This window comes from Gavialis gangeticus, unplaced genomic scaffold (assembly GCF_001723915.1).
Source record: "Gavialis gangeticus isolate Ggan-Ray unplaced genomic scaffold, GavGan_comp1, whole genome shotgun sequence".
Taxonomy (NCBI): Eukaryota; Metazoa; Chordata; order Crocodylia; family Gavialidae; genus Gavialis; species Gavialis gangeticus.
Window position 1 is genome coordinate 92153872 of NW_017729033.1, and position 10909 is coordinate 92164780.

The window sequence follows — 10909 nt, forward strand, 5'->3', positions numbered from 1 at the left end:
TTAATCACAGAAACCACCACTGTAGTTCACACAAATTATTACCATGTTGGCAATCTCAACACATGGACTTAGGAGTAAATGCATCTGGAGACTGAACTGCTCCATCCCTCTGACAGCTTTAAGACAGGCTTGAGGCAAATTTTCAGAGCAGTTTGTGGAAGCTTGCTTTCCCACAGTCTATTTGTCTTTTCGTGCTGTCAGATAGGCAGCTGTCTTTTCTTGATAAACAGAGGATTTCAGTTCATGTTGCTCTTTTAAAAACAACTTCTTTCTCTGTGTGTGTGTGTGTGTATGTGTGTGTGTGTGTGTGTACTTGCAGCTCTCTCTCTCTCTGATCTTCCTAAGTTATGTCATTTTCTTATTACAGTGGATGGCAGATGGACATCATGGAGTAAGTGGTCTACCTGTGGGACGGAGTGTACACATTGGCGCAGGAGAGAATGCACAGCACCGGCACCAAAGAATGGTGGAAAGGACTGCGAGGGTCTTGTCCTGCAATCCAAAAACTGCACAGATGGCCTCTGTATGCAGAGTAAGTGGAAGTACATTAATGCTGTAGTATTGACTTTGGAGTTAGAAAAATATATAGCCTTTGAAAACCATATGAAAGCATCAGGAATCTTGTGTTTTAAAAACCTCCTGTAAGCAGAAGCTGGAGTACATCTGAAGAGAGTATTCAGCACTATAATAGCACTGGGGAAAAAAATACTTTGAAATCATATGGCACAAACTGCTAGAAACAAACCACATGCAGTGCTACACAGTTGTGCTGTGCAGGCATTGTCTGGATTGGAGGTGGTGTAGTTATGACCCCATGGGAAAAGTGATGGAAGGTGGGGAATGGTCCCATAGGAAAAATAAGGATTTTTGTGCGTGATTCCTTTTATTGGCTCAACCCCTATGGCTAGGAGGGACATAGGCAAGTTTTGGGGTATAACTGCACACTTGATAGACACTTATTCCAATCCTATGAGTTCCTGTTATTTTTTCAAGGGTTCTATGAAGGCATTCTGCCCACCCCTTGGTTTGAAAATGATATGCTGAAGCCAAAAAGTGCTTGATCCTTACTTTTTCAACAAGTTCTAGTGCAGAGATGTGTAGTTGCCTCCTATAGTTCCTATAGTCTGTAAGGATTTTGCTGGAAAAACCCATCCTGATGAAAATCAATAAAAGGTCATTAGTTAATGTGTCTGCTTCCAGAGAGAACAGAGCCACAGCCTTTAGGCAGCAACTAGCATAATTTACTACAACAAATACATATTTCATTCCTGACTAGATTATATTATTAAAAGTCCATGATATATCTAGGAATATTTTGAAAAGGTCTCAGGTTTGGTTTATCTCAGGGCCTTAGTACCCTGTCAAGGAATCTCAGGGCTTGTGGTACAGTTTTAATGGAACAGCTTGGACTTTGTGTGCTATACCCTAAGAAAAGGCATTGTGTATCAAGACCTATAGCTTCTGAGGCATCAATAACTGTCTCCATATATCCCCAAGTTTCAGTCTTCCCCAGGCGAGTTCATTCTCTGTAAATGAGTCCCTGAATTCCTCATTCAGAAGCATTTAGAGAGTTGGTGTTGACAACAGCTGTCAGCTTCTCCAAGGAGGGGGGAAGTGGGGTCAAACTGTTGCTCCTTTCATAACTCAGCATTTGGGGTAGGAAGAGTCACATCTTCTTTTTAACTTTCCACACCTACCTCAGTTTCCTTCCCCCAACTGGAATTTCATCTGCAATTGTACACAACTACCTCAGCCTTTCCCCTTCTGGATGGAGGTCTCCATTAGGGCTGTGTGAAGCTTCAGTCGCTGATTTGATTTGGAGGAGATTCAGCCCGATTTGGTGGCCGAATCTCCAAATCCGAATCAAATCAGGAGACCCATTAATCTCTCTGAATTGAATCGAAAGCCTTCAATTGATTCAGAGAGATTTGATAATTTGATAACATAGACACAGCTTTATATGTTTCTTCTACATATCTCAAGGTACCAGGTGGCTCATGAATGCTGAGATGGTGGGGCAGATGGAGCATCCCACAGGAGTGTGGGGGTCCCCAGTGTGCTTGGCGGCAGACCCAGAAATGCACTAGAAGCACTTCCAGTCCACTTCCAAGTCCACTGTGGAGAGTGTGGGGGACACCCCCCTCCCCCCTGGCTCGGTGACTGGTGCGTCCTGAGTTTGGGGGGGCACCCGGGGTCCCACTGCAGGCATCCACTTCAGGGTCTGCTGCCAAGCATGCGGGCCCCTCCCACCCCCCCCCACTCTCGTGTGGGATGCTTCATCTACCCCACCATCTCATGAGCCGCACTTTATACCTCAAGGTATGTAGAAAATACATAAAGCTGTGTCTATGGCCAAATCGCTGATTCTCCAAATTAGAATCGAATCTTCAGATTCGGATTTGGCCAAATCAAATTGGGACAGTGATCTGAATCAGCAAATTGAATCACTGTGCCCTGAATCAGGCCGAATCCAAATCCAAATTGAATACAGAAAAGCCATTTTTTCATACCAAGGTTTTTGTGCCATGGTTTTTGCCTTTTCTGCTTAGCCCATCTATCCTCTCCCACTCCACAGCAAGTGACCCACTATATACATATATGAGCATGCATATATATATATATGCATGACATTCAGAAGAGTCTCCAGTCCTCCACACACATGCCCTTTAATACCTTCCTTGGGGGTAATTCTGTAACTCCAGAGGTAAAGGAGGGAGGAGTTTCTGCATCCTTCTAGATGAAGGGACTTCAGTTACCCTTGGTGCATGTATAAAGTGCTCAGGGGGAAGAAGGAAGGCTCCTTCTGTTGTTCCTTCCCATTTGCACACCCACGCAAATGCCAAGGGCCATGTAGCCTAGAGTACATATAATTACATGCTGGAAAGATACACCTGCAAAGTAAATTAATTTCTTTACAGGAAATTCTGTTTCCTGTGCCAACACCATGTGCACAAACTTGGGACAGAGTATCTGCTTTGAGACTTAGGGAAAGAATTCCTGCCTCAAGGTCCTCAGTGAATTAACAGCCTCTGCAGCTGTCATATCCCTCCCCCTCACCATGCATGGATCCAGAAGGGAGAGGGATGTACCCCTCTTTTAGACCACTCTGCTGGAGTAGCAGCAGAGATATTTTAAGTCCCCAAATCAGGTAAGAATCCTGACTCCTTCCATCCCTCCTTCACTTTCAGCACCCCTTCCATTCCCCTGCATTCTCAGCAGCACATCTCCTCCCCTTCCATTCATCCCCTTCCCCACCTGCTGCGGCCACTGTCCCTGGCTGATTGGGTTTCGGGGTGCTTCAGAGCTACTTCTGCCTCGCTCCAATGAGGGGCAGTAGCATTAGTGGCAGCAATGGTCAGGTTCCTCCTCCCTGCCCCATTCTCCCGGGTGTTTCCTGCCAAGCACAGGACAGGCAAACTACTCTGCTGCCACCGTTGTTGCTCTCCCTTGCTGAAATCAGCTGCAGCAGCTCTGGAGCTCCTCCCTTCTGTGAAATCAATTGGGAAAGTTGTGGTTTGGGAGGTTTGTTGGGGGTGGGGCTCCAGAGCCACTACAGCTGGGCTCAGTAGGAGACAGCAGCAGTGACAAGTGGGTTGCCCTGCCCCATTTTACTTCTGATCTGGCAGAAAAAACCTGAAGAAACTGGACAGGAAGGGGACCGCTTTCACCACTGCTGCCCCCTGCTAAGCCTAGCTGGAACAAAGCAGGAGTGGCTCCACAGCCCTCCTGACATCAGCTGGGGACAGCAAGCACAGTGGCAGCACCACATGGGGGAAGGGTGTTAACAGGAGGAGAGGGGATAGAATGCTGAAGATGGAGGTGGTGGGTGCCAAGAGTGGAAAAGGGATGGGGGGCAGGGTTCTTACCTGATCTGGAGACTTAAAGAAAAGTCTCTGCTGCTGAGTCTGTAGTATAGACGGCTTACCTGGGAAAGGAAGGAGCTGGAAGAGGGGGTGTAGCCACTTCTGCAGGTCTGGTTGTTGCTCCTTTACAAAATCCTGCATCTGCCTATACCCTGTAATGAGGGGATTCACAAGATGTATACTTAGCCCTCTGTTAGTATACCCTTTGTCATACTTAAATTTCTTCTGCAGCGGTGTAGAAACCAGTCATTGTGTTACAGTGATTTTGGGAGCATATCAGTCCCCATGCATCCAGGACTCTTCCTAATTTCAGATGTGTAGGTAAGATTTGCCCTTTGCATAGTTAGATGTAAGATTATATATTCAATAAAACTTCACCTGAAAAGTCCTATGGAAACAGCCAATTATTTAGTTATTCATTTGGATTTTTACTGCCCTGCAATAAAAACACATCCATCCAGCACTCTGGGTGCTCTGGACAAGTTTTTTAAAAATACACATATTAAACGAGTAGTCCCATCAATTACTTCAAGCCAAAGCAAATAAACTTGCAGGAACACAAATAGAAGATGAATTAATAAACCAGCCTGCACAGGCCTCACTAGAGCCCCAGCCTTAATCATTTTTTTTACAGGCCCAGCAGAAAGATGGGCATTGTGCCACTCCCTGATGGTTAACAAACTTGGGCTGTTGCATATCCAGGGGAGAATCAAGTTCAAGTGGTATTTGGGACCTACCAGAGAATGTCCTGCCAGCAGATTCCTCTCTGATAACAATGGAGTCCCCACTCCAGGGACTTTTCCACTGTGGTAGATGATACAGGGGGAAAATAGTATCATCTGTCTCAGGACATTGGAGGTCAAAACTATCAGCAAAAAATCACCTGGTCAAAATAGATCTTCACATTGCACAGTAGCTTATGTGTATTTATACTAGTATACCTAAGGCTTTTGAGTTGAAAGGAAGCATTGTTCATATGCCTACACACAATTTCTCTGACTGCTCAGTTAGCTTCCTTTTTATCTTTAGATGAGGTTAGACTCCATCGTGCTTCAGTTTTATTATGGAAGGACCACCTCTAAGTCTGAGATGACAGTTCAGTTTCCATTTCTATCCTGTCCTTGGCCATGGACCCAAGAGAGGTTCAGCCAAGAGTTAAGATTTGTTTGGCTGGGAGGAGGGACTTTTGACACCTCTTCACAAGGAACTAGACTATCATACCCAAACACTCCAAAGATAATTTCAAATCAAGATCTTGAGGTCTTGCCCATTCTTATTATTTATTTGTGGTGCTTTTTAGTCAAGAGAGGAGCACATGCCAATGGCTGTGGCCAAAAATTCCCTCCTTCACTCATGTGTGCTGCTTGCTGTTCTCCACTTGACTGAAACTTTTCATTACCTCAGTAGCAGTAGTAATAACTACATAGTTGCTATATATATCCAGTTGATAATGCACATTTGCTTCATAAAAGCCATTATGGAAAAGTCAGGAATTTGTATTATTTTAAATAGGCCACAGAAATGCCATTCCCTCGCATGTAATGATTTTCAATTGCTACCAAACAGGGCTAAGATTTAAGCAAGTGACCTAGAAAAAGAAGATTCTGTGTTCCATTGGTAACATTGTGAGCTATCCACTCTAAAACATGATTTTCTTAAACTCTCCAAGTTAACTAAAAGTCAGTTCACCAACAATGCCTGCTCAAATATCACTTTAAAAAAACTGTATTCCTTACAGTGACAGCAGCATAAAATCATCTGTAATTCTTCAGTTTTTATTTCTGTGGGGGAGGGATATGGAATAGTTCAGACATCTATGCTCTTTTCAAAAACTAAAAGAAAAAAATGTTGCTAAATCCTCATTATATGACACCCTGCAAATACGTGTTTGTGTGTGAAAAAGCTGGTGTACCTTTAGCTCCAGTGGTGTGAATGAGCCATTATGGTAAATTAGCAAGAAAAGAAATATGCTCCATTCGGAAGAGCTCTTTATTACCAGATTATATTTAGACAGGTGTGTGTCATCTGTGCATATGTGCAGAAGCAGAGCCATTTAAGCAGAAATCTAGTGGAAAAAATATAATGCTACTACAGAATAAAAGCCCTGTAGGGATCCCATTTTTATGTAGATGGTATATTGCATTTTATTTGTGAAAGTGACTGCTGAGTGTAAAGCAGAGATCTTCAACAGGAAAAAAGGCAATGTTAATGTAAATCCTACTCCACTTCATATATATGGAAAAAGTGGTAATGAGGAAAAATATACAGTTTCATACTGACCTTCTTAGCTCAAGAGGTTGTGATCATCCCTCACTTGAAGTTGAATGGGAATGTTTTATTAGTGTCTTTATACTCATGGGATTCATATACCTGTAAAACTTATAATCCTGCTCCGTGATCCATCACTGCTGAACAGATTGATTTGCCATACTTTATAGTTTTGTACCTTCTATTCTCTCTCTCTCTCTCTCTCTCTCTCTCTTTCTTTCTCTCTCTCCCTTTCTCTCTATGTAAATCCATCTAGAACACTTTTACTTCTGTGTGGAGTTGGTTTCCTCCAGATAAACTCTTTTGGCATCTCTGTACTGAGCTGGGAGCGAACACAAGACGCTTTTCATTCCTGGAACAAACTGAAATTCATTCTGAATTATTAGATTTTAGTGTGGAATGAGCTGAAATTGGAATTTAATCATAACTTGGGGGCTTTTGAATCCAGATCACACATTTTCGAAAGATTCTTGACAGTTTTTCTTTATTAGTATGTGGATGAGCCGGGGGGGCGAGGGCTGGACAAGTCCCCTTTGTGTTTGGGGCTTTAAAAAAAAATCTACTTGCCTGGATGCTTAATTGTATAGTATGTAAATTCTGCTCAAGGCAGCCGTTTTTCCCTTCCTTTCCAGTATCAGTCTTGATCACAAACAGGCAGGTTACCAGTTACATGTAGTAATATGGATACTGTGAAGGTCTAAGAATTACTAAACAACTTCTCCCCACAGGTGCAAGTAAGTCACTGATTTGACAAAACTTGTTCGTAAAAAATATAAAAAGGATATCCTAGGAAATGCTGGATTGAATCAGTATAATTTACAAGCCTTTTTTCTTCCAGTCTATTATTCACTACAGTAACATCACTTGAGTAAATCAATAAGCTCTTTCATCAGAGAGCCTCTGCCCAAGCATATAGCAGTAGTCTGCACCATTATCGATTTCTGAGGGGATAAAAACTGTGCAGCCTTCTCTATCCCTTGTAATTACAGTATTTTACACCCAAAGCTGCAGTTTCTGCTTACCACTAACTGTGGTATTTCTAGTGCAACTCTGCTGTCACATTTATTCAGACTAATGATCTTGGTAGTACACACACACTTCCTTATTCAGTAGTTAGTATTTTTCCCTTAACATGAAAGGATGAATAGTCATTAAACTAGCACGCCTGCAGAGAGACAGGAGACTGGGTTGAAAAAGAAAAGTAGCTGTAGTGAAAATCTAGGATGGCAGTTATTACTGGAAGCCTCCAAATACACAATATTGCCTAGCAGGAATCCCTACAATAATTTAATAAGTGTTGTAATGGCATTAATAAGCCCCCAGGAACAGCATATAGTGTGGGTGTAATAAAAAGTAGCCAGTTACCATGCACAGTAGTTAAATAATTTACCTTTCTATTTGCAGTATTTCCCATTCGAAGCACAGAAACTGTGGTAAATACCATAGAGCAGTAAATGTCCATTTTTAATAGCACACTCTGCATCTCACAGGAGATTTATTTTAATTTATAATCCTGCAATTAAACCCCACTAAAAACTCTTATTGACTTTCCTGGGCATTCCACACAAAGACTCGAGCCAGGAAAACACTTAAGCATATGCTGAAAGTTAAGTATATGAGTAGTTCCTATGTCTGCAGTGGGGCTCCATCATATGCTTACAGTCAAGAGTTTACTCATATAGTTTTTTGGTTCAGGTCCAGAATGATTGTAGGATCATAGCCATAATATTTAGCATACCATTAAAAGTACCAACAGAGTCTGTTTGCAAAATTGTCCAATAGGAACCAAGTTCTGCCCTGTATCATCAACAACATCCTGCCATTATTACTGAGGGAAGGGTGCCCTATGTGAAGAGAATTACCTATTCTGGTAAAGTATGGTGAAGGCCTGCTACTAATAAAATTTTGAAACTGATTATTTAAAGCTTCTTTTTGGCCTTTTCTCTAGGAACAACATGATATCTCCCTCATATCAAGTATGTTCATCACCAGAGGATTGTACCCTACAAGTTCTCTACATAAAGCTCTTGTTTATTAGTGATGAACTGAAGAGAGGGTTTTCAGATCTGGGTTAGGTTTAAGGTAATGTTCTATTCCAGATTTTATCTGTACCTGAATCAAACCTGAAGAGTTGAGTTTGGATCCAGACATTTTAAATCTGAAACAAACCCAGCCTGAAATTTGAAAGGTTCTGATTTTAACATTGTTTTCTTTCGCCTCTGGTTTAATCACTGATGATCTATTTCAGCTCTCAATTAGCTGGGTGAGAATGAACTTCAGTAGAAGTTGGACTGGGCTCTATGATCCTGGTGCATCCCTCTATGATAGACATTAATCCTTTCCTCTTCTTCCTGAGTAATCAGTGGTAGTTTAGAAAAGTATGCCATTTAGGCACTATGCCTGTATCAAGGGGAAAGGCTGATTGTTTCTATGAAGTTATGCTCACATCTGAAATTAGCATGAATAGAAATCTGGTCACATAGCAGTAGAAACAACCTTCTCACCTGAAACAGTCACGGCATTGCATAAAAATCTAGCTAAGTTTGTTTTGGACTTTTCAGAAAATATATATGAGTTATCTGTTTCACTGTTCAGAAATATTTTGATGAAAAGGTAGCAAATATTTTCACAAGTAATTCCTTTATTTTGGTGAATGGGGAAAAGATTATAAGGCTTATCACATCTCATGGTTTGGGCTACATATTGATCATCAAGAAAGGTGGAGAAGAAGTTTGCTATTCAGCATGATAGCAATGCATAGTCAGATCTTTTATTGGCATTTCAATTTAATAGGGTTTTTTGGATTTAAGTAAATTAGCATAAGAGGGTTTGTGTATCCTTGCCATGAATCAAAAAGAAAATGGAAAAAATCAAAACCCTATCATGGATGGCTCACTACCCTGGTTCTTAGGGTTTCTCAGTTTTATTCCTTGACCTGCTGCTGATCTGATGGCAAGTTGTGTCTGTATCTCAGTTTCCCCATCTCTAAAAATGGGAAGAAAGATATTTACCTCCTTTGTCAAGCCTTTTGAGACCAGCTGATGGAAAGAACTAGGTATTGTTATCAGTTGTCATCCCTAAGTGAGAAATGTGACTGTAACACAGAAGGCCGCTAGCTATGTAATATCATATCATCCACCATTTTTCTTCCTAGAAGATACTACACATTTTTCAAGGGGAGAGCAATTCCTCAATAACCCTTATCTAAGTTGGCTTAGAATGAGTGAAAAAGATTTATTAGTTAATCCTTATACAGTGCTTTGTGATACTTTCCCCGGAGGCCCTATTGAAGTTGGAAATGTTTATTATTATTCATTTTTATTATAATAGTAATAGCAGACTATTGAGATGATATAATTTGTCATCTTTGTTCATTAGATGATTAACACCTCCCCATTTTTTTCAAGTACCTATTGTATAAGTTGCTTCTTGAAAAGGAGGAAAGGTTAACTTAACATTAATGCATGCCTTGCTTTCTGTTGTGGCAGTGTTCTTGCCTGTGTGCTCTGCACATGCCCTGCTTGTTTGATGTAGCACATCAAAATCATTGAGTGACATAAGCTAGTTTTTTGGCTATCTGTGAAAGAATTACAGCCCAGGGTAACCTGAGGAAACCCTATGGAAGTTTTGAACAAATGGGTGTGCAAAGAGCAAGTGAATGCTTTTCAGAATCAAGCAGAGCTCTCATGGGAGATCACAGTAAGAGCTTATGTATGTGCAAAAGAATAAAATAATATCCTTTATTAAAAGCACATGTATCAAGAGGTAACTTTTAATAAACTCAATCTCTCTGCAAAATACTGTACCCACCTGGCCAGGCTTGCTGAGTCTTTTCAGGGAAACTGCCTTGATATAAAGAATCCAGTTTTCCTTTCTTCCAACTGTCCATTGTGGCAGGATTTCTATATGATTGCTATTTGGAACTCTGTATCAAGATCTATATTTCCTTTTGTTGAGCTCTGAAGGACAATGGTTGATATTTACAGAGTAGCCTAGGGAACATAGACACTCATCTTATCATCACTGTTATTTATCTGTATTACAGTAACACAGAGACCTCTTTTGAGTAAGCATTCCAATGAAAGACAATCCTTCCCCTGAACACCCTATAATCTAAATAGACAAAAGGCTGGAGAGGCAGCAGAGAGACTGAGAGGTGAAGTGATTTACCCAAGGTCAAACAACAAGTTAGTGGCAAAGCTCACTACACTACACCTCAGAGCTTGCCATTAATTTTGATGGAAGATTATCTCCCTTTTCTCCCCCTAAAGCTAGAATACTGTTTTGAAATTCTCAACCACTATAAAGAATAGAAGGATGCAGGTATGAAGAGAAAACCTGTCTCCACACACAACTTTAACCATTGAAATATATCTTTCCTCTCCCTTTTGTTCTTCCTTCAAATCTTCTGCACATGAACAAAATGAATGTCTTCCTATAGATGAGAAGAAATGGGGGGTGGGCAGAAATCTTCCATCAAAATTAATGGCAAGCTCTGAGGTGTAGTGAGAATGGCCACGGCCTGGGATTCAGAAGTCCTAGATTCTTGTCCTAGCTTTGCCGCTAACCTGTTGTTTGACCTTAGGTAAATCACTTCACCTCTCAGATCCCCTCTATAGTTAACTCAAGTTAACTCACAGTCCCCCAGCATCCCAGAATGCTTTGTGCCTCACCCACAAAGCCCCTACTTTACAGGGTGGGTGGGCTAGCCTTGGCCTAAGCTGTCTGCTCCAGCCAAGCAGGGTGACATGCATTAGTTCCCCCCCCCCCCCCCGCGC

General features: G+C 41.5%; 1 protein-coding gene across 1 annotated transcript in view; it reads left to right on the top strand.

Annotated features, from left to right (window-relative positions):
• The window catches only part of UNC5C (unc-5 netrin receptor C), a 483074-nt gene that overhangs the window by 393521 nt on the left and 78644 nt on the right, over nt 1–10909 (top strand). The window contains exon 7 of the mRNA XM_019526146.1: nt 368–532. Within this exon, the coding sequence (XP_019381691.1) occupies nt 368–532 (165 nt within the window). The remainder of the gene's footprint in view (nt 1–367; nt 533–10909) is intronic.